The sequence below is a fragment of the Rhinatrema bivittatum genome, chromosome 6 (genome assembly GCF_901001135.1).
Source record: "Rhinatrema bivittatum chromosome 6, aRhiBiv1.1, whole genome shotgun sequence".
In the NCBI taxonomy this organism is placed as follows: Eukaryota; Metazoa; Chordata; class Amphibia; order Gymnophiona; family Rhinatrematidae; genus Rhinatrema; species Rhinatrema bivittatum.
In genome coordinates, this window is record NC_042620.1 from 298421555 (window position 1) to 298445048 (window position 23494).

The 23494-nt window shown below is 43.4% G+C and overlaps 1 protein-coding gene across 2 annotated transcripts in view; it reads left to right on the forward strand.

Moving 5' to 3' along the window:
* PCDH19 (protocadherin 19) overlaps positions 1 to 23494 on the forward strand; it is a 258988-nt gene that overhangs the window by 160262 nt on the left and 75232 nt on the right. The window contains exon 4 of one of the 2 annotated variants that reach the window (XM_029607436.1): positions 3954 to 4126. In XM_029607436.1, coding sequence (XP_029463296.1) covers positions 3954 to 4126 — 173 coding nt within the window. The remainder of the gene's footprint in view (positions 1 to 3953; positions 4127 to 23494) is intronic. The other variant, XM_029607437.1, reaches the window with a different exon arrangement.

The following is a 23494-nucleotide window of genomic DNA, read 5'->3' on the forward strand; positions in this document are numbered from 1 at the left end:
GATCTCCTGCATAGCGAGATGGCGCCGGCAGATGGAGGTTTGTCACAGGGACCTTGGGTACTGGAATCAGGGCCAGTTGGGAGCTGGAAGATGGGGTGAAGTCCAGTCGATTTGCCAGACGTTCCACGGTCACAGCTAGCATATCCAAACACTGCTGTTTTTCTTGCAGTCGCTGGGCCAGGCCAGGAATAGCCTGTAGGCCGGACAGGTCCACCGGGTCCATGGCCTCAGCAATCTATTGGGAAAGTGGACCCTTGAGTCGAGACAAGGTTGTTACTACCCCCAGGGGGTGGCTCCTGGAGGTCCTCATCATCAGGAGGCGGTTCTGGGAGAGAAGACCCAACAGGGTCTTCTCTCCCAGAACCCCTCAGGTTGAGCCCTTGGGTACCGGAGCCGGCAAGACTTAGGCGTGGGTCCTCCCAGACGTGGAGCCAGTAGGTGAGGATAGAGGCAGCATCAGAAGAGTCCAGGTGTAGAGGCTGGTGGTGATCAAGCAGAGTCGAGTATCAGGCAAGGAGTCAGGGCAGGCGGAGATCAAGCAGAGTCAAGTACCAGGCAAGGAGTCAGGGCAGGCGGAGATCAAGCAGAGTCAAGTACCAGGCAAGGAGTCAGGGCAGGCGGAGATCAAGCAGAGTTAAGTACCAAGCAAGGAGTCAGAACCGAGAAACCAATCCAAGGGACGAGGAGCAAGAGAGGAAATGGAGGCAAGGAACAGGAACGCTGGAACCAGGGATCAGGAACAAGGCAAGGCAGAGTCAGGAACGCAGGGATCAGGAATGCAGACAACTCACATTCTCAGGAGAGCAGGACCTGTTGCTGAGGCAAATTGGAAGCAGAGTGGCAGGGTTTAAATACCTGCCTAGCCTGATGGTATCAGCCGGGCCGTGGGGAATGTTTCTGCCGCTGGCTCTTTAAATCCTGTAACTCGGCGCACATGTGCGCCCAGAGGGGAGACCACAATGAGCTGGAGTTGGCGGCAGAGCCGGGCCTCCGGCTGGTGCAGGTGAGGGGACCGGTCACGGGCTAGCGCGTCCGGGTTTCCTAACAACATCTACATATATTGGCAATCCAATATATGCAAATTTGTCTCATGTATATTCATTGTGAATATCCGGAAAACCTGAGTGGCTTTGGGGTTACAAGCAGTGTTGTCAGACTGGCAGTTTTCATGCCCAATTGGACTACTTTTTATGAGTGGCTGCGGGAAAATTTTGGCTTTTTTCGGTTGCAGGATTTTGGACTAATTATTTTTTTGCGTGTGCATTTTTTTTTACATCTTGCCGAAGGGGTGCAAAGTGGGTGGGGGCGTTGGCATCGCAAATCCTCCCTCTGGCTCATTTAACCCCTACAGCACAGAAGACGGCGGAGGTTGGCTCCTGGTGAGGCTGAAACGCCGGCCAGGGTTAGGGGAAGGGCAGCCCTTCAATAAACCACACCTGGAATGCCGTGAGCAACAATGCCGGGAAGCAAAAGGGACGAGTCAGTTAAGGATGGAGCTTGCCCTTAATTGCAATGAGTATATGTATATTTATTTCCTGCCCCAGGACACATACACACACACACACAGTGAAAAGATGGGAGTTTCATAGTCCTTACCCTCTGGAGGTCTCCAGAGGGGTAATGATGTATCTGTTCTCCGTAAATGAACGTTAGGTGTTAGCACAGGAAGGCAGCCAATCCCCTTTTGAGGCATCCTGAGAGTGTTTTGAATTTTATAAAAATTGATGTTGAAGTCAATGAATCATGTGATGCTTCAATACAGAAGGCTGTGATTTTGGAAACAACATTTATTTTACAAGTCGGTCCATACTGCTTCTGGCGTCCCTTAAAAAATATTTCTGTGATGTGGTAGCAAGGACTGCAAACTTGTTACAGTATTGCACTCTCCTCTGTAGCATTGCGGGAGACTGTTTAAATCTCTGAAACATCTGTTTGAAAAACGTTTACGCAATGCACAATGAGTCAAAATACCAACTACATACAAGGGCCATATAGATGATAGTATTAAGCTAAAAAAGAAAAGTTCATACAAAAATTATTCCCATCTGTGTCCAAAATAGCTGTCAGGAAGAGCATTCCTATCCATCTCTGCCTTAAGCAATCTCCTCAAAATTAAAGAATCTTTTTTTTGGTAAGGAATTCCATAAAATAGGGGCACAGATCCTTGATCTGACCACTTTAAATTCTTTAAGTGATGGGACCCTCAAGAAACGATCTCCCGCCAACCTTTAGCAAGGCTTCAGGGTTTGCAGTTTGGCCTTCCAGCCAAGTAATTGAGGGCGGGGGATAGGCGGCAACACTGAACATGACAACCTCAACTTTTAGGCGTTTCTAACATTTTTTAACTTTTTTTTTTTATATACATTGTTGTTTTTGTCAATTTATCTGCATAATAGATTAAGTATAAATAGGACCGAGAATATGGATTTGCTGCTGTATTGACCTACAATATGAATATTGAGACGGAATGGGAATGTTGATTTTGTAAACTGTTGTGATCTTGTTTTGGAACGACGATATATAAAACGCCTAAATAAATAAATAGAATAAATTTGAATGCAGTCTTGTGTAATACAAATTATTTTTGCACATTTTGAGTTTTGGGCTACATTTTGTGATTGGTTGGGCTCTAAAACGTTTTGGCATCTGGCAGCACTAGTTACAAGCAGAGGTTTGAGAACTGCTGCTCTAGCGTGCCTGGTTTTGTTTTTTATTAATTGCAAGGTGGGATAGAGTAGCAGTAATGAAAATCAGGATTTGTCAGCAGTGGCAGTTACAAGCCACACACTGTCCACTGATTTAACATTTATTTGTATTGCTTACGCTTACAATGTGACTTCTCATTATCCTTTAAGTTCCACCGTCATTACCAAGTGTTAATAAGATGGCATCTTGCTCTAATTTGCTTACGAATAAAGCTTTTCAAACATGCAGGCCGATGCAATAAAGTGCACCAGCCTAGCGCACAGACTAACGAGTGGTTGGATGCACGTTTTCGGATGCACGCCATAACCCCCCGAGCAATAAGGGGATCAGAATGTCCAGAACAGAAAGACATAGCGCTCCTCCCATATAAATGCCACGAAGATGAAGCTAGTCGCTATTACCCCGCAATGCAAAAAAAATCCCTGTGCGCCCTTTTTAACCCATAAAAGTTTACGCCTGCCCCGGAGTAGGTGAAAGCCTTCCCACATGTCAGGGGCTCAACTTAAAAACAACAAAAAAAAAAATGCTTTCCTGTGGTTCCTCCTACTTCAGTATCGTTGCGAAACTAAGTAGGAAGAACCAGAGAAAGCAGCACCATGCAAAACAAAGGCTTGATGTAAAAACCCGGTTTGGGGGTGCCGGTAAAATAGCTGCTGCAAGATAAAATGGACTCTCGTAAATTGAGCGTCCATTTTCCTAACCCGTGCACAGCCACGTCTCCTGGGTGCCTGATGCCACGGACGCGCTAGGGAGGCACAATTTATCCCTGGCACATCCTTTTTAGCGCGACAGTTCATTTGTTTATTGCATCGGCCGCCCAGGAGAGGTGATTGTGTATGTGTTAAAAAAAACATGCGCAAGGTTTGGATGCACATTTTTAGCGCATCCATATTGCATCAGCCTGCCCCAATAGGATGCATGACATAATGGTTCCTTGGCCTCAGAAAGACTGATGATGCCAGCCAAAACAGGTTCTTCTCTATTGTTTCCGTTTGTAGGTATAATAGTTTTACTCTCTGCCAACAGCACAAGCCACATGAAAGATTAGAAACCTTTTTTCCATAGTGTTAACAACCTCTGCGTGATTTCCATTCTGTTTAGTTAACCATTTCTGTTTGTGCTTTAATTTGGAAACTAGAACCAGTGAGGTTCCTGCCTCAGGGCTGTGTGACATCGTTGCTGGCTAAAACAGTCTTTATCTAATGAGAATTAACCTGACAGTAAACGAATGTTCCTCCTTAACCCAGCAGTTCAACATTCAAGGACTTGGAGGGAAATAGTCTCAAGGACAGTGGACACGAGGAAAGTGACCAGACAGACAGCGAGCACGATGTCCAGCGGGGCCTGTACTGTGACACCGCTGTCAACGATGTGCTTAACACCAGCGTGACTTCCATGGGATCGCAGGTACCCGAGCAAGGTAAGTGGCCTTAGCGCAAACCATTTAAAGGAGCACTGCAAGAAAAATCGTTTACCTGTAAATAATAATGGGCAATAACACAGCATGACCTTGTGTTTGCAACCCCTGAGAGATTGAGGATGACAGGGCAGGCATCCGTTCACGGCATTCTGAAAACGAAGCCCATGTATCGGAACGAAGGTCGGGTTGATGTGATGTGAATACATGTCCACGAGCTCTTCCTCTTGCATCTTTTCTTGAGATGCCTACAGGGACAAGGCTGGAGGATGTCAGGAAGATTTAAGTAGGTTGCTGCTGACATGTGGGAGAATTTTGAAGTTTCGTGACTCTCCCTGAGGAGTTTTGCCATGTCGGGTTTTCTGCTTAGGGCATCATTTTGTACAAGTTCCTCCCTTTCCCTAAAGCATCAGTCGTGGATGTCGATCTCAATTCCTGCTCATACGTAGGACAGCTGTTCACCGCCTTCAAAAGCTAGAGAACGGAGAAAGGGATTTGGACTATCCCATGAGTCGGACCTTTTGTCCAGGACAGCGCAAACAGGCCAGCTAGAGAGATCAGATTAATCAGTAGTATCAGATCGACTAACAGAATCAGATCAACCAAAGGGTTTCTTCTTTTATGAAATGAATTAATCATGAAAGGTTACATGTATGAATAGAAAAATAAACCCCAGTTGCAAATTACATGCACATGCACTGTGGGACTTGTTATGCTTGTCTGTCTATAGCTATCCATCCATATATCTTTTTCTAAGCCAGATGCAGTCTAAGTGGACAGAAACCCACGGAGTTCATTTGAGTCCAAGTTTTCATTTGCATTTGGGCATGGATGTTGTTTTTAATGCTTTACTGATGCAAACATCCTATGCAAACATCTTGTCTTTTGCAATTAAGAAGCATGAATTCTAAGCTGGGTGCTTAGGCTCAGTGAAGCCTCAGGGTGCCTGGATCTGTCTAGAGATAAGCTGTAGCTGAGGCTCAGCTGGAAACCCCACTGCTGGAAGCCTTAAAAAATGTGAAAACCAAATTCAACCCTCTTTAGCTGTTTAATTCAATTCACCGCAAACAAACATCATTAAAAGTCTTTGTTGTGGTTTCGCAAACTGAGTCCAATACAAAAACACAAGTTTCAGCGTGCAGCTCTCCCACTATCACATGCATTGTGCATGTTAAAAGATCTGCAGCAGGAGAACATTACAAAGCTGAGTTTGTTTACACCAGGTCCTGTTAAATGAGCATTTTTTAAAAAAAATTCCCTAAAAATCTGGAGGCATGTAGCGATCATTTGCTATCACTGCAGTTCTGGCTCTGCTCACTGATGAGAGGTGACATCCATGACGATAATGCCACTCTAACACTGTATGACTAAAGATGAAAAATGAAATATTCATAGAATCGTACAAAGGCAAATTGACTGTCAGGGCTCTTGCACGATGTCATAAAATGCAGGGGGGGATTCTTTATATTGATTATGCTATTGTAAATAAATGCTTTCTTTTTGATTTTGAAGAATCTTGTTTCATAAAATCCTCACTGAAATAAGAGTTGGAGGCTGGAAAGTAGATAATTATAATCTAGTGCCCTTTCCCTAACAGCTTCTGCTTTTGTTTTCATTTGGTAGAAGGGGACTATAGGATAAGAATGACACGAAAGGTCAAGGTTAGAAATTTGGGGGGCAGCTGAGGAAATTCTAGGATTGATTTCTCATATTATATCTTGCTTTTTACATCTTCTGCTTGGCTAAATGGAAGTTAGCTACATGCTAGCCTTTGGAGGAAACAGCAAAGAAATCTTTCTTTACATATCACGTAGCACTGTAGTTTTGTTTATAGGAACGTTGAAAATGATGGTGATAAGGACCATGTAAAGTCCGTCTAATCAACCCAATTTCGTTTTTGGTGCTGCTCCTTAGTTGCCAGTCAGTCTCTGGTTTTTCCTCTGCACTCCTTTGCATCTAAGGGTCATCTGTGCTTATTTTCCTGACGATCCTTTCTAATCAAATGTGTATAGTAAACAATGAGGAGAATTGAGACCAAACTTCCTCCCTCCCCCTACCTCTTGAATAAAAGTCAGAATGTAGGGAAAAAAACTTAAATGCGTGGGCACGATAACACTCAAAGTCCTGCCCTTCAAAGCACACAAGACATTTGGCAGTTTTGTGCAGGCTTTGCTGGAGTGCAAGAACTGTGTCTGGTTTGTGCCAGAGAAGTGTGTTCCCCGTTGAAAATAAAAGGGATGTTTCCTTGATGAGGCTGGCTGGATTTTTACACTGCAGCAAGACTGGTGCAGATGGTTAATAATGAGCCCCCACATTCACGGAAGCGAAGGCAGCTTATCATTGAGCACTAGGAAGAGGCCGGCTTCCCAGTGTAATAAGAGACTTTTATTTTGCACCTGATGCTAGTGAGTGATGCCGGTCTTGAAGCTGGTGAAGAGCACAGTTTTCTTAAGGAATGCCCCGAAGAAGCATGCTCCATAGCTATACGTGGAAAAGAGCAGCAAACCCATTTCAGTTCTCCGGAGAGGACATGATTGACTTAGATTATCTTCCCAGTGTAGGTGGATACTCAAGTCTTTTAAGGAGAACGTTACTTGGCAACAAGACAAAGGCATGGGTGGTGAAAGAGGTGACCCTTAGGAGGAAGGCATTTATTTCTTCCAATACATCCCGTTTGGATGGCCGTCTGATAAAGGCTCCATTGCACTCTCATACCGCTGCCAGAAGAGTGATAGACATAGGGAGGCAAAAATCCAGGCGTAAGTTCAATGCGTTCCTCAGTTGGATTTTTTGAATGCATCAGATCTTCGAGAGATTTTTTTCTGATCTCAATAAATCACTGCGAAAGTTTCTTTTGCTGGTAAATGGAAAGCAATACTCTTCCATTCATTCTTCCACCTGGAGTTTGCTTGTGACAGTTTATTGGATAAGAACATAAGAAATTGCCATGCTGGGTCAGACCAAGAGTCCATCAAGCCCAGCATCCTGTTTCCAACAGAGGCCAAACCGGGCCACAAGAACCTGGCAATTACCCAAACACTAAGAAGATCCCATGCTACTGATGCAATTAATAGCAGTGGCTATTCCCTAAGTAAACTTGATTAATAGCAGTTAATGGACTTCTCCTCCAAGAACTTATCCAAACCTTTTTTGAACCCAGCTACACTAACTGCACTAACCACATCCTCTGGCAATGAATTCCAGAGCTTAATTGTGCGCTGAGTGAAAAAGAATTTTCTCCGATTAGTCTTAAATGTGCTACTTGCTAACTTCATGGAATGCCCTCAAGTCCTTTTATTATCCAAAAGTGTAAATAACCGATTAACATCTACTCGTTCAAGACCTCTCATAATCTTAAAGACCTCTATCATATCCCCCTTCAGCCGTCTCGTCTCCAAGCTTAAAAGCCCTAACCTCTTCAGCCTTTCCTCATAGGGCAGCTGTTCCATCCCCTTTATCATTTTGGTTGCCCTTCTCTGTACCTTCTCCATCGCAACTATATCTTTTTTGAGATGCAGCGACTAGAATTGTACACAGTATTCAAGGTGTGGTCTCACCATGGAACGATACAGAAGCATTATGACATTTTCCGTTTTATTAACCATTCCCTTCCTAATAATTCCTAACATTCTGTTTTCTTTTTTGACTGCTGCAGTACATTGAGCCGACAATTTTAAAGTATTATCCACTATGATGCCTAGATCTTTTTCCTGGGTGGTAGTTCCTAATATGGAACCTAACATCGTGCAACTACAGCAAGGGTTATTTTTCCCTATGTGCAACACCTTGCACTTGTCCACATTAAATTTCATCTGCCATTTGGATGCCCAATCTTCCAGTTTTGCAAGGTCCTCTTGTAATGTATCACAATCCGCTTGTGATTTAACTACTCTGAATAATTTTGTATCGTCTGCAAATTTGATAACCTCACTCTTCTTATTCCTTTCCAGATTGTTTCTATATATATTGAAAAGCACCGTTCCAAGTACAGATCCCTGAGCCATTCCACTGTTTACCCTTTTCCACTGAGAAAATTGACCATTTAATCCTACTCTCTGTTTCCTGTCTTTTAACCAGTTTGTAATCCATAGAAACATAGAAATGACGGCAGAAAAAGACCAATCGACCCATCTAGTCTGCCCAACAAGCTTCCACACTTATTTTCCCATACTTATCTGTTTCACCAACCACCAACTTCAGGGCTCTTGTTGGTAACTGTTTGATTCAAATTTCCTGCCATCCCCTGTCATTGATGCAGAGAGTATTTTTATTTATTTATTTAGCATTTTTCTATACCGACTTTCCAATAACAAAATTATTGATCAATTCGGTTTACATTTTAAACAATAACAACAATGACAAGTAAATGTCTTACAATGAACAGGTCGAATTAACTTGGATTAAGATATAAGGGGGTAATAACATAATTAACATGAGCGGTGCCTAATATAGGCTAGAGGCTGGGTTTTAATGATAGACTGCCAAAGATCATGTGATTTCTAGAGTAATGTTGGAGTTGCATCAAAGGTGAGCATAAGGCTTATGGTTAAGGGTTGTAACTGCCGCATCAAGCAAGTTACCCCGATGCTTGTTTACCCAGATTATACAGATCGATGCCTTGTTAGATGATGTCTGAATGTAAATCCTGTTTTCCTCTCTTCCCCCTACCGTTGAAGCAGATAGCAACGCTGAATATGCTTTCAAAGTGATGTATCAGGCTTAATTGGTTTAGGGTAGTAGCCGCCGTAATAAGCAAGCTCCCCCCCAAGTTTGTTTACCCAGATTGTGAAGGTCAGTCCTTTTTGGTTGTTTTCTGAATGCAAATCCTCTTTTCCACATTTCCCTTTGCCGTTGAAGCAGAGAGCAATGTTAGGGTTGCACCGTGCAAGGGATTTTTTTTAATAAGGGTAGTAATCACCAGGTAGTAGTTAACATTCCAGCAAGCTACCCCCATGGCTCTACTCTTCATTCCCATCCTCTAGCTTTTATGGATCCACAGTGTTTATCCCACGCCACTTTGAAATCTTTCACAGTTTCAGTCTTCACCACTTCCTCCGGAAAGGCATTCCAGTCATCCACCACCCTCTCCGTGAAGAAATACTTCCTGACATTGATTCTGAGTCTTCCTCCCTGGAGTCCAAATCATGACCCCTAGTTCTACTGATTTTTTTCCATTGTAAAAGGCTTGTTGTTGACGATGAATCATTAAAACTTTTCAAGTATCTGAAAGTCTGTATCATATTGTCAAGTATCTGAAAGTCTGTATCATGAAAGGACATCGCCTCCTATCCCATGACTTTTTAATTTTCTTAGAAGCCTCTCATGAGGGACTTATCTACCGGTTCACCTTTATCCACATGTTTATTAACCCCTTCAAAAAACGAAGCAGATTTGTTAGGCAAGACTTCCCTTGGGTAAATCCATGCTGATTGTGTTCCATTAAACCATGTCTTTATATATGCTCTACGATTTTGATCTTTAGAATAGTTTCCACTATTTTTCCCGGCACTGAAGTCAGTCAGGCTCACTGGTCTATATGATTTTGAATCATATTTTGCAAACTAGTCTAGGGGTCTAAGATAAAGCACATACTGATTTGTTTGATCTGGAAAAAGCACATAAGTAGGTTTCATCACTGTACCAAGTTGCTGGAGTGGTAGGGCAGGAAGTTATGGAAATTTTTCTTCAAAGAATGAGAGATTTCAAGTTCTGTCATGAGTAGTGGCTCAGAAAAGATGTTAAAAAATTTTATTTATTTATTTTATTTTAAAGGCTTTTATATACCGGAGTTCATGCACTTGTGCATACCACTTCGGTTTACACAGAACAAATTTTAAAGGCTTTTATATACCGGAGTTCATGCACTTGTGCATACCACTTCGGTTTACACAGAACAAGGAACAGAAAATTACATCAAACAGATTGAACAATTAAACAAATATACAAATTACATCCAACAATTGGGTATAAACAATTGGGTATAAACAATTGGGTATAAAAAATGTACTACTTAGGGTCATTCTTTAAACTGCGATGTGCTGTTGAGGCCTAACAACGCAATACTGGCCGCATTGCGGCGGTACAATTTAAATCAGGGGAAGGGGAGGAGTGTGGGCGGAGTTATCTCCCGGCAGCGCTGCGGATGATAATGTTTCCCACATTATCGCCGGCAGTACCGCAGGAAATAACTACACCTTTTCCCGTGGCGGTATGGGGGGCGATAGTGTGCGGCGCGGCCACAACCGCGATGCGACCGGCTGCATACTTTTATCCCCCTGCCCCTTTTTTCCCCCGTGGGCCATCACTCTGCTACATTTATAGCGGAATGATGAATCCTGGGGTTCGTTTGTAAAAGGGGGGGGTGGGGGGGTGGGGAGGGATCTGGCCCTTTAAGCTGCACTGTTGCTGGAATTTTGACAAATATCCCTGAGTGCCTTCGTGCAGAAGCGGCTGCTTTTCCAAGTGAGAGAAAGTAACTGAAATAGTAGTCAGTTGGTTCTTCTGAGAGGCTCTGAAGAGCTGGGTTGTTTTGTATCTCCTTGGGGAATTAAGAATAGGAATTGTCAGAGTGGATTACAGCTGACACTGTTTCCAAAGGAAAGTAAAGTGGAAAACAAGTGACAGCAGAAAATCACTTAGCAGTACCTACAGCAGAGTTTAACTCATTTCAACTTATTTTATATTTTAGACTACAGTTTTAGAGATTACACTCAGTGAGGCAAAAGATACACTGTAGGATCTTTGGAAAAAGGGTGAATGAGATGGGTGTAGTTTGGGTTTTTTTTTATGGGTGGTGGGAGGTTTTTATTATTGAAGTTCTAGGGGCTGGGCCCCTGCTCACTTTGCTCGCCAACCCTGCCAGGGTGGCCTCCGCTCTGGACTCTGTTCCTTGCCTGTGTGCAAAATGCAAGGGATGGCTGGGTGGGCAAGTGGCCTTAATAAAAGGGGCAGGGAGAGAGCCAGAGAAATACGACCGCTCTCCCCACCCCAGCCCTGACTTTGTGTGCATAGCTCCCAAAACAGAAAGTAATAGTTGCACAGCACCTTCAAAAAGCGGGTATTTCTTAAACCGGATGTGGGTCTTTATAAAGGGTGTCCTTTAATTGTTCTGTTGGGGTGGAGGAAATGTGTCATAGACGTGAGCCCTTGGGCTGCAGCGTGCTTGACACAGCCTAGCAGGCCAACAGCAGGTGGACTCGCTCTTTCTGGGACTGGTTCTGCCAGCCCCATTCCCCTCAGGTGGAGCCTTTGGGTTCCAGGGGCCGGCAGGGCTTAGGCGAGAGTCCTGTAAGGAGCGGTTTTGGTCTTAACCACTTCCTCCGGAAGGGCGTTCCAGGCATTAGCTGTATATAATTATATATAATAAAATATTATATATAAATAAATACATAAATTATAAATAAATAATATAACTGTATAAATATATACATAAATAGAAAATAGAAAAAATAAATTATATAAATAAATTATATACAATAAAATAATAAAAAATAATTATATATCCATAGACCCAAGGTATACCTACATGGAGAAAGATGTGCGTCAAGAGAACTATGGTCCCCTTCACTGGAGGAGGACATACGGAGAGTGGCAGAATGGAATCTGGTACTAAACCATTTGCTTTGGCAATCCCCTCTAGGAATGGCCACCGTTAGTGCAGTTCTGGTGCTGGATTAGAACAGCTCAAATAGATTCTGGTTAGGACTGAGGAGACAAGAGGAAGCAGGCTTCTTTGTCTGAGTAAAGAAAGGCGTTGGGGAAAGAAAGCAGTCCAGTGTCTCATCTCCTTAGGAGCGCGTGGAGTTTGAGAAGCCATAAACCTGCCTTCGTTGCTATTGCTTCACGTTTTTTAAGGTGAGTATGGTAGGCCACACTGCCAGTTGCTGCGATGCTGTTTCTGTTACTGCACTATAAGTAACTGTTCTTGGGGAATCCAGCAGTGGGGTGGGAAGTTGCCTTGCTCTGAGGGAGTGAATCTCTCACCCTAAGCCTGCCTTTCTGTGGAGTAAAGGAGACCCTGCCCAGGTTAATGTTGAACGCAGGTCTACACAGGAAGTGAGTGTCAGATGCCTGTCAAAGGACAAGAGGGAAGGAGGGAGCTGACTCAGGAGGAGGGAAGGAAAAGGGCATCTGAGAGGAGAGATTCAAGCACTTGAAATATCAGGTACACAAGGGTACGTGAGTGTCAGGGAGCCCAGCATCAGTCTAAGGGAGTCCCGAGATACCAGACAAAGACGTGAGGAGATCCCATGAGGGTGCAACCAGCAAGGATCAATAACTTCCTTGCCACCTCATTACCTATTTTCGGCTTTCTCATGCCAAAGACTGCAAATTGCCACTTTGTTTAAAGTGTACTGTTTTTCAGGGAAAACCTGTTTTGGAGCACCATACCTATGCCAAGTGTCTCCTTGAGTTATACCTGGAGACTAATCCTCCCCTCTTCTTTCGGAGAGTTTGCAGGACTGAGTTGGGGCTAAGCCCTGGAACTAACCGTTGTATTGGAAAGGAGCTACAGGTAGACCAGGAAACTACTTGTCCGAATTGCAAAGTCTTTCTGAAGGGAATCCAACAGATTTGGAAAAGTGACGGAAAACGTTTCCTTATTTATTGCTTATCTCGTAGAAAGGCAATCCAGATCAGCCACTATACACTGACTCTACAAGAAGCAACACAGCTCCCAAGAGTTTGTATTTTGTCCCGAATTATTGTGTACCTCGCTTTCTTAGGACGCGCCCTGTGGAAAGCAAGGGGCCACCTTCGGATCTTGCAGTGCAGAGAACCGGAGGCAGCTCCAGGATCAGAATTCTTCCACGGGAGGGAGGCAGAAAAAACCTGCAAGACTCAAGGGCATTACACTCAATAAATAGTCCACACACACAGGGTGCGGGTCCCGTGCCCCTTGAGCGACTTACTTAGTTGGAGTACTGGAACCTTCTCTTCTTCCTTTCAGGATTTTTTTTCCTCCCTTCAAGTGCCTTTGGAACTTGAGAATCCTCCTCTCCCACTTGGAAGAAATGGTCAAACACCCCGGTGGTGCCATTATCCTTCCAAACTACCCTGCCCCCGAGCCCAGGGACAAAAGCTTTCCAGTGGACTCCTCCAGGAATCCCTCCAACCACCTGACAGAGTAACAGCCTCTTAAGGTTGCCTGCTAGCTCCAGATTTCTGGGACAGATTCAGCCAGTCCTGGTTTTCCCCCATTGCTGGTAATTCTGGTTTCCCTCTGGCATTCCTTAATGCAAGGTTCCTGCAGGCAGTGGGGGTACAATTTGGAGTGCTTCGGCCTGTCCTGAAAATCTGGAGCCAGCTGGCAAACCTGCCACCTCTTCCAATAGACAGGAAAGTCAAATGCCTCTTTCCTTTCCAGAGCTGGGAGAGATTCGAGCGATACTGCCTTTGCCGCCGCACCCTTGCACCCTCGTCAGTGGCCCTTCCCTGTGACTCACAAAGCCACCTTTATAGATTTTGGACAAATGTCCTACCTTGTAGGGGATGGATCCTAACTATCACTCAAAAACCACTCTGCGCCCATGGAATGTAAATTTCCACGGATAGTGAGGCCTGCTCTGCCTTTCAGTTGCTCTGGTTATCCTACGGTGTAGAAATAAGAAATTCATGCTAAAACTCCTGTGATAAGAAAGTCCTTATTGAAATGTTTATTACAAGAGAAACAGTTGTTTACACTTCATGTCTTTTAAATTTATTGGTTTGTTGGTGACACTTTGTGACTTTGAAATGTTATATGTACTGTGCACTTTTTAAATTATAGGATTACTGTATATTACCATCTTACAAATACCTAGTTTAGATGTAAACTAGGTATTTTCAGCTGCACAGGGCGTGGCGAAATTATTCGGGTACTGTCCCCAGATAACTTGCATATTCAGTGGAACGCAGCCAATTATGCTTTTCACTGAATATACGGATAAAGTCAAGGTTTACTCAAATACTTTTCAGATGGCTTTCTGGCACGACCAGTCTTACGTATCCGGATAACACTGAATATCGGCATTATCCGGATAAATTAGCCCTGCTCTGGAATGCCCTTGCAATACTTCTGAGTTACCCGGATAAAGCTGTCAGCATGGCAGGAAATCGAAATCCTGCAATTTGGGGCCGATGTAATGAGACCCACGGCAAAACCGGTGCTAGTTATGAGCGTGGGTTTTGATCCCCGTGCGTGGCTGAAGGTGCTGCTTCCGCGGGATGTAAAAAAAATAAATTATGCAAATGATTTGTGTGCAGAAATCCGCGTACATACGAAGAAATGCGCCTACCTAAGGACGGTAAGGTCCTATGTAATAAGCAACTGCATCTGCGCTCAAAACCCTGTGCATAAAAGCGAGTGAGTGAACGGGTCTCCCTATTAAGTGAAAGTATGATCCTGGAAAGTATTTTTAATATTTCCAATAACTGTGCTGCAGAAAACATGGCAAATATTTTCATGGATGCTAATTCACACTGGCATAGCAGCGAGATTGCTTCCCAACTGAGCGCCTATCTGGATGCTCGGGTGCAGACATAGGCACTCAGCCGGGAGTGAATATGGATGCTCTGGCACCCAAAAAAGGTGCCTAGCAAATGTTGCCGCTCAGGCACTGAGCTAGGCGCTTACTTGCTCGCAAATCTATATGATCGGGTGCCCAGAAAGGCGCCTAGCTAACCTTGCCGCTCAGGCGCTCTTCCGGCTCTGTATCTGGCCGCTCGGGCGCTGAGCTAAGCACTCAGCTGGTTGCAAGTCTGGCCAATTGGACATCGAGAAAAGCGCCTAGGGATGTACCTACCTAAGCTGGCCGTTCCGACGCCCAGAAAAGCACCTAGTTAAGCTGGTCACTCGGACGCCGAATTAGGCGCTCAGCTAGGTGGTTTTCAGGACCCTCGGATGCCGACATAGGACCCCCCCCCCCCATGTCAGCACTGACACTTAACTCGTGCTCTTACCGTGACAATAAAAAATACGCATTAAAAAACCTGCATTAGCGTGGCTCCCTGCATTGCCTATGATTAGCTAATCGCCTCCTTTGCATGCCATTAGCATGCATTCGTGCAGGAAAAAACGCTGGTCTGTAAGCGCGTTCGTATATGTGCTCTTTTCCCATGCACAAAACCCTTATATCCCTGTATATGACTTTGCGCGGGAAAACACACATACAAACATGCTTACAGGTGCGCACAAACCCGCCGCGGCAGCTTCAGTGCACCTTATTACATCGGCCCCTTTGTCTGGCTAAGTCCAAACTTAGCTGGCCACCTGCTTTGAATATGGACTTCTAACTTTAGCCAGCTAAGAAGAGATACAAGCTGAAAAATAAAATGTATTTTAACATGTGATTCATTTTCAGACAAGCTGAAATATATTTTATTTCTCAAATTGTACTTCTTTTTAGCTGGGGACTTAGAAATTAATTTATGACCCTGCATTGTAAGCAAGTACTTACTTTTATATGTAAGAGTTAATTTTTGTGTCTGTTTGGTTTTGTTTGATTACATTTCAACTTCTCCTTCCAGGCTCCAAAAGACTTAAATACCAGGTGGGATTTGTCCTTTTCTGGTTTACATTACCTGGTTGGGAAGTGGGATTATTTATGGAGACCTCTGAGAATTTAAGGATTCAGTGCAGTCTGAAACCACATGTGCTGTGAATGGGATCGTTCTTGCTTCTCCAGGTGCTTTGCACTAGCTTAGTGAAAGTGGTATCATTTCCGGGTTAGTCTAGTTGAATGCACAGATTTAAAGCTTAACCTTTTGCTTGTTAAGCAAAAGCTGATACCTTTAGTGTGATACCAATAAAAAGGCATCACCTGATATTATTTTGTTTTATCTGTTAGCATTTCTTTCTGCACTATCTCAGTAAATGCCTTGCTTTTGGAAGGTGTACTATATCTGAGAAACCAAATATGCCAAGGATTAAGAAAATGAATTCGCTAGGATAAGAAGTAGTGAATTTTATAAGTTATTAATTTCACATGAAGCGTGTTTCCCTTTGTGCCTATGGATAAGAAACTCCTGTTTTATGCATTGTATTCAGTAAGTATTTAAAAGGCTGCACATACTTCACTGAAGCATTATTAAATAGAAAACTGGATATCACTAGATGCTGTATTTAATTGCAATTATGAACAGAAAAAAAAGGCGAGAAATTTCCTGCCTTTTGTACATATAGCTTCACATAATTTCTCTTTATAACCATTAAATCTAGATCATTGTTGATAGCTGGGTCATAAAATAGGTAATTTTTACATGGAAATCATATTCAATGATAAAAATTGCCAGCAGAGAAAGATCCCCAACCATATGAACACTATACCTTCCTGGTCTGAGCAGCTGATCAAGGGATCTCATCAGCAATGATGCTTTTTATGTGGATACAAGGCAATTTGTGAACCACACACATCACATTCGTATGAAAGATTAGCTCGATGTAAAGCAGTTTTGCAGTGTTGATGTTTCTCCTTTAGCAATGAGATGCAGTACTGTTCAAACTGCTGCACACTCGCTTGCCTTGTGCAGCTAAGCAGAGATTAGTATCGTCCAGTCTACCAGTCATTGTGTGATCTCTCAGACTGTCTATATACTTTTTAAACTGACTGTCAACTGCCCAAAAAAAACCTCTGGGGAATGCAGCTAACCATATGCACAACATGGCCGGCTCACCAAAGCGGAAGTGCTGATAGTATTGGACGAATCACCTAGTGGTTAGAGCAGTAGACTGAGAACCAAAGAAGCCAGGGTTCAAATCCTGCTGGTGCTTCTTGTGACCTTGAGCAAGTTGCTTCATGCTCTTTGGGAACAGAGAAATATATACTGTGCCTGAATGTAACTTACCGTGAGCTACCAATGAAAAAGCATAAGATAAATACAAATATTGTCTCAATACCTATCATTTTGAATGCTAGGGACTCTATCCTGTCTAATGTACGCAGTCCAATAAAGGTAGCATAGATGGAACTGATCAAGCTTATGGATGTGGCCACAGGACTCACAGCCACATACCGTAGCAGAGTCGTGAGGTTGTGAGGACAGTCGCTTGATAGACTACCAACTTTGTCATCACATAAACATCATGCTTGTTCCACAGATGCTGTCTCAAGTGTCTGAATACAAAACTTGCTTTGGATAATCTGGCACTAATGTCATCACTGATACTAATGGAGAAACTGCCATGATAGCAGAATTATCAACAGCTGTTACTGTGATTTCATACATTTCTGGCACAGAAGGATTACTCGTTGGAAAGGACAGGGCTGATGCTTATCTTTTGCTTTCTTAAGCCTCACGGTCAATCCAAAATAATGAGAGAATGACACAAAGCAATCAAATAGTTGTTGAACTTCATGCCATGAATGTGCCATGAATACACAGTTGCCTGCATAAAAAAGATCTTTTATTATATGTATCTTTGTTTTGCAATAAGATGTACACAAAAAATGGGCACTCATATTGCACGCCTGTTTTCCTAACGCATGCACCTCCACATCCTCTGTGTGCCAGATGCAATATTCTAATGAGAGAGAAATCCAAGTGGCATACAAAAAGGGGGCACTAGGGAAAATGCGTGCATATTGGATTGGGCACATGGACGTCTAAATTATGCATTCCTAGCGAAGGTTCATAGTTAACATGAAATTAAGGAAACCGGCAATGCCTGTTGTTTACCAAAAGTAAAGGAATCACCCACCGTTTCTTAAGATGTCCTTTAGCTAATCATCATACTCCGCGCCACTAATCCCTATATACATTTTTTTTTCCTAACTCCAAATAACTAAATCTTACACTAATCTCTCTAAACAGCCCTACCTTATCCTACAAGGGGCACATGTTTTTATATTTCTCATGAATCCTTGACTGCGAGTAAACGTTCCTCCACCTCCAGAGCTGGAGTTCATCTTCCAGCGTAAAAAAATGTGCGTTGGGCGCCCAGCCTTTGGGTGCGTTTTCCAGCATCAGCAGTAGGAGCTAATGTCTTCGTTTGTATGCAATTTAAATGCAATGGATGCTATCCGACACGTTTAAGTTAGGGCATGCGTTTTAGATGTGCTAATTAATCTTCCTGCTGCATTGGATGCTATTATTGCACGTCTGTACCGCGTGCCCAACCACACGTAAACCCCTGCGCTAGGCTGGGCGCACCTTATTGCATCGGCCTGTGAGGGTCACCATCAGTATGAAACTAAATAGGGATGTCCAAATCACAGTTTTTGAAGGCAATGAGCAATACAAGCTGTAGAATTTGTTGCCGGATAAGATAGTCATGGCAGCTAGAATAGCTGGGTTTATAAAGGGTTTGGACAAGTTCCTGGAGGAAAAGGCCATAAACAGTTATTAACTAGGTGACTTCGGGAAACCTACCACTTGTCGCTGGGAGTGAACAAAAAATTGGATCTACATTGTGGGATGCCCACTGTTGGAAAAAGGATGGGATGCAAAGCTCAATGAACATATAGTCTGACTCAACATGGCACTTCTTACGTTTTTATGTTCTAAAGTAAATTCCAAACAGAAGTGGAACTACGACACAACCATGTTAAGTTCCATTGGAGATAAGGAAACTCTTTGATCTCTTATCTGCATCCAACATGCAAGCCCTCATACACAGAAACATTGAACCCTTGGCCCAACCAGTCTGCATAGCCACATCTCCTGCTCATAGTGCCTTTCTCTCCATTAGAGACCCCCTGCTCTTCTTCCATGTCCTCTTAAATTCTGACACTGCCCAGATCTCCACCACCTTCTGTAAATAAATATTTTCTTAAGATCACTCTTGATTCTATATCCTTTAACTATCATCCCATAATCTCATGTAAATAATAAATAGTATTTATAAATGTATTTGGGTAGCTGATTTTCATAAGGAGGAGGAGGAGAAAGACCATTGCATCTGGGAGATGGGAGCTGCCAAGATACAGAAGGACCTTGGTGTGCCAAGATTGGACATTTTAGGGGCCACAAGTATTTGTAATATGGTTGAACTTAACAGGCCAGTAAAAATGTGTCCGCAGACCAAATATGGCACACGGACTGCAGTTGGGGGATACCTGCTCTATAATTTTGTCATGGTGATTGATCAGAAGAGAGCTATTCTTAAAAATTGCCAGCATATAAACATACCCAGCCATTTGAAAACAATAGCATAACCTAGGCATCAAGATCACTTTTTCCCAGATTCTTTATATTCAGATGCCCAAAGCATTGTTTTTTGGAGCTTCAAAGGGAAGGGGCAAAACCTGAAGACCCAAGCCTGTAGGATTTTGATAACCTAATTAGTATCTCTACCATGGCAGACATAGGGACCTTTTTACTAAACTGAAAAATCACGATGACAACAGATATTGCATGTTATTTGCCAATTAGTGCCCGTTATTTGCAGATTCCAAGGGTTATTTACCAGTTTTTCCATGAGCAACAAATCTGGTCTAATGTGACTAAAATACTAATGCAAATGCACGCCAATGCACATTGCAGTAAACTTCCCAAGCCTTGCTATTCTAGGAAGGTTAACCACACCAGGCTAGAACTGCTGGGTGGACGATTTAAAGGGGCCACAAGGCCTCTCTGCCCCACTGTTCCAATTTCATGGTGGAGCACAGGGATAATAGCCACTGCCATTAGCAATGGTTACATGGAATAGACTTAGTTTTTGGGTACTTGCCAGGTTCTTATGGCCTGGATTGGCCACTGTTGGAAACAGGATGCTGGGCTTGATGGACCCTTGGTCTGACCCAGTATGGCATTTTCTTATGTTCTTATGTTCCCCAGGCTACCACGTACGTGTATAACATATTTTCCTTCTGTCAAGTCCTGATCCCTACCTCCAAACCCTACCCCCTTGTAAAATCACCGCAAGGGAATGCCCTGCCACCCTCCATACCTTCTCCTCAGCTTATCAGCAGAAGAACGTGGGCAGGAGCAAGTTCAAGTTGCTGTAATACAAAATGGCGCTGGCTGACCCGAGGGCCAAAAGAGAGCCATGGGCCCAGCCAGCGCCATTTTTGTTTTATGGCAACTGCAGGTAGGAGGAAGTGGGGGGTATCTCTCCTCCCCTTTTCTTGAGCACTGACTATGTCATAAGCTAGTTAGAGTGCGAGGGGGGAGGGGGAGGGAACCCCAGGGAATGATTTTTAGAAGGAGATGGATCTTGGATACAGTTGGTGGGCCTTAATAGAAGGACGGGTTTGTTTGGGTTTTTTTGTATTTATGTGGAAGGGAGACAGATAGTAGCCCAGGGACATTCATTTTCCCCTCACGGACCAGCATGGAGTTTGAACAGGGAGGTGTGGGCCTTCATACAGGAGGTGCCACCATGGCACATTGCCTCGGCCGGGAATGAATGATCTTTCTAGCTGTGGCAAGACGAGTAAACTTTGTGTGGGGTCTACTCAGCTGTAGCATTTAATAGAATGCAAGGGTCTTTTACTAACCTGCACAGAGGAGACCTTTCAAAGGGATCTAAGTGGGTGCGTAAGTAGTTACCCGGCCAGAGTCCTCTGGTCTTCACAGCGTATGTACTTTCAGTTGGATTGAAAGCAGGGGTTCTCAGGGGTGTGTTTAGGTTGGGGGGGGGAGGGGCGAGGTAAGCAGCATATGTATATTTGTTTGGCTCCTTTTCCAGTGCCCGCAGAAATAGCCAGTGGAAAGTATGTGGGCGCTTTAGTAGCCATGGACCTAAGTCATTTTCAAAGGGAAACAGCCGGGGCACAAGATCTGTGGGTACAAAAGTACCTGTGCCCTTTGCAGCTATGTGGGCTATTGAGCATTGCCCATTCAAGGTCCAGCAGTCCAGATTGCTGACATCCTAGCCTGTGATATGGCTGGAAAACTTCAGTTTTGACCTTTTGGCTCAGAAACTGCTTTTTTTCCTGCTCATCAGAAGCTTCTTCCTTGCTTTTTTTTGTCTTTCACCTTGCTTCTCTTCAGAAAGGTTCCTGAGCCACATGAACTGACCGTTATCGGGAGATATTTGCCCAGCTTGCATATTTTTTTCTTGCTGCAAAGAAAATAGCCTTGCCAATTTTGAGAGATATTTAGCTTTGTTTCTTGGAGATTTATTCCAGTAAATGATTTTTTTTGGTTTCCTTCCAGATTTTGGAGTGTTTAGTTTAGTGTGTTATTTGCTTATTCTCCTTTCTGAAATAAAGTCAAAAGGATAAACAATAAAAATAATAAACATACATACTTAGAAACTAATGAAACATAATATAAAACATAATCAACCATGACTCAAATAAATAACATACAGTGCAGGTAAAAGATGGTTTCTTGCTTTCAAATGGTCCCTTTTTTGTATGGTTACACATCTCATGTTCAATGGCAGGGCTCTGTGGCAAAAAGGTCTCCTTTAAAAGGGCACGAAGACATAGCTGGAAGATTTACCCTGAGCTCCTCTAGGCTTTTTTTTTGCAAAAACAGGACTCTTGCCCCAGCGTCTTACCTTGTGATCATTATTATTGATTATAAATTCATTAGTTTAAAAAGATTGCTAAATTAAACTAATATGCACCCAATCTGATGTTCATTACCAAGCCGAATTGTTTTTCTGCCCAGGCTGATTGCTGCAAAATGGAAAATAATACATGGGAATCAACATCTTCTCCCTGCATCTTGTGATTGAATTAACCAAACACAATCCCGCTAATTTGTTTCTGAAGAGGAGAGAAAAATCAAGTCCAGTAACTTTCTGGTTGCGTCTATTAGATTTGCATTAGAGACTGTGTTTGGAAAACAACACATTCACATATAGGATTGCTGAATAGTGCTGCCGCCGCCGCTGTTATCAAGTGTGCCAAAGAAATATTGGACTGACGCCATGGCACAGCTGTAAGAGCAAACGCAGTAAAAATTACATTCTTCAAACTGTTTAGGTTTTCCTTCCTTGCCTTCTTTGCAGAGAAAAGGTAGGGTAGCTGCTTTATTTTTTATTTTTTTATCTTTTGTAAACTGAATGAGCTGTCAGTGCATTATTAGAAATTTCCTACTCTACATTCTTATTAGTCTTGCAGATAAAGGGGGAAAAAAAAAATCTCAGTGTGGGATTTTTGTTCTGACAGTGCGGTGTTATGTTCCATAAACGGCAGAACAAGCCAGATGTTCACGGAGTAATTGAAAATTCCATTTTATCAGAATAGCATTTGCTGTCAAAAAGTTTTATCTTTACTTCAACAAAGAGGCTGATGAGATCCCTCAGGACCTGAATTAGCATCTTGGTAGCCATACATACTGTTTTGCAATTCATATACTACTTCCTCCCTCGATTTTTCTACTGTTCATGCATAGCCTTTTCTTCTGCTCTGGTTCTCTCCCAGCCATATCGGTTTCAAAAATGTAGGTATTATACCTAAGGGTGCAATGTGCTGCTCGATGTATATCTGATTATATACACCTAGGACAAAAGAAAAATGTTTTAAAGCCTCTGTGTTTCCTTCAGATGAGTAGCAGTCATGCTGGCAGGTCTTGAAACGTGCTGTGCGGAAAACCGCTGTTACGTACAGTAAGTTTACGTTGGTGAAATTGCATTCCATTTGAGTTTTGCGAACTTGCATGTCATAAATGCTGGAGTTCGGTGCTTTTGAAAGCAAAAGACCTGAGACCTGTGCAGACAGGGGGCATGAAGATTTTCCCCTACAGCTCTTCCAGTGCCCTACAGTCCTGCTCTGTATTACTGATTCTCTTTTGTCCCGAGTCTGTGCTGCTGCCAGACGACGCTGTGATAGTTGTATGATGTGGACAGATGTCCATTGAGAATTAGATTGTGACCAGCCAACTTATTACATGACCCATGGTTCATGTACTAATAATATGAACCAAATAAATGTGTTTTTGTTTTATGATACCAGCAGATATAATTTCTACCCTTCCTCTCTCTCTCTCTCTCTCTCTTTCCTCGCACATCCACACACATATGGGCAAGAAGAACCATTACAGGAAGAGGAGGAGAAGCCAGATCAGGTAGTACATTGAAGCTGCTGATGTAGGTCTGTAACGTTGTAGGTTTGCCTCCAGATTTTCAGGACCAGCTGAAAATCCCAGGGCATACCAAGGACTTATAGTCTTGCTTTTTTTTAGGGACTGCAATCAGAACTAAAAGACCCTGAAATGAATGGGGTAGATCCAGGACTGGATTAACCTGTCCTGAAAAACTGGAGCCAGCTGGCAACTTATTCTGGTGTCAGTTCCACGTTCGGAACAGTGGCATCCACAACTCAAGATCCCTGTCGTGCTTCCCAGCAGGGCCAGCACATCCCGATAGGCGGACTAGGCGGTAGCCTAGGGCGCCAGCCGTTTAGGGGGTGGCAAAGAGCAGCCATGTGGGGGCCGCAAGCAGAGCCCATCCCACTCGTGGCTAAGAGGAGTAGAGACTCAGTGGGCTGCGAGCGG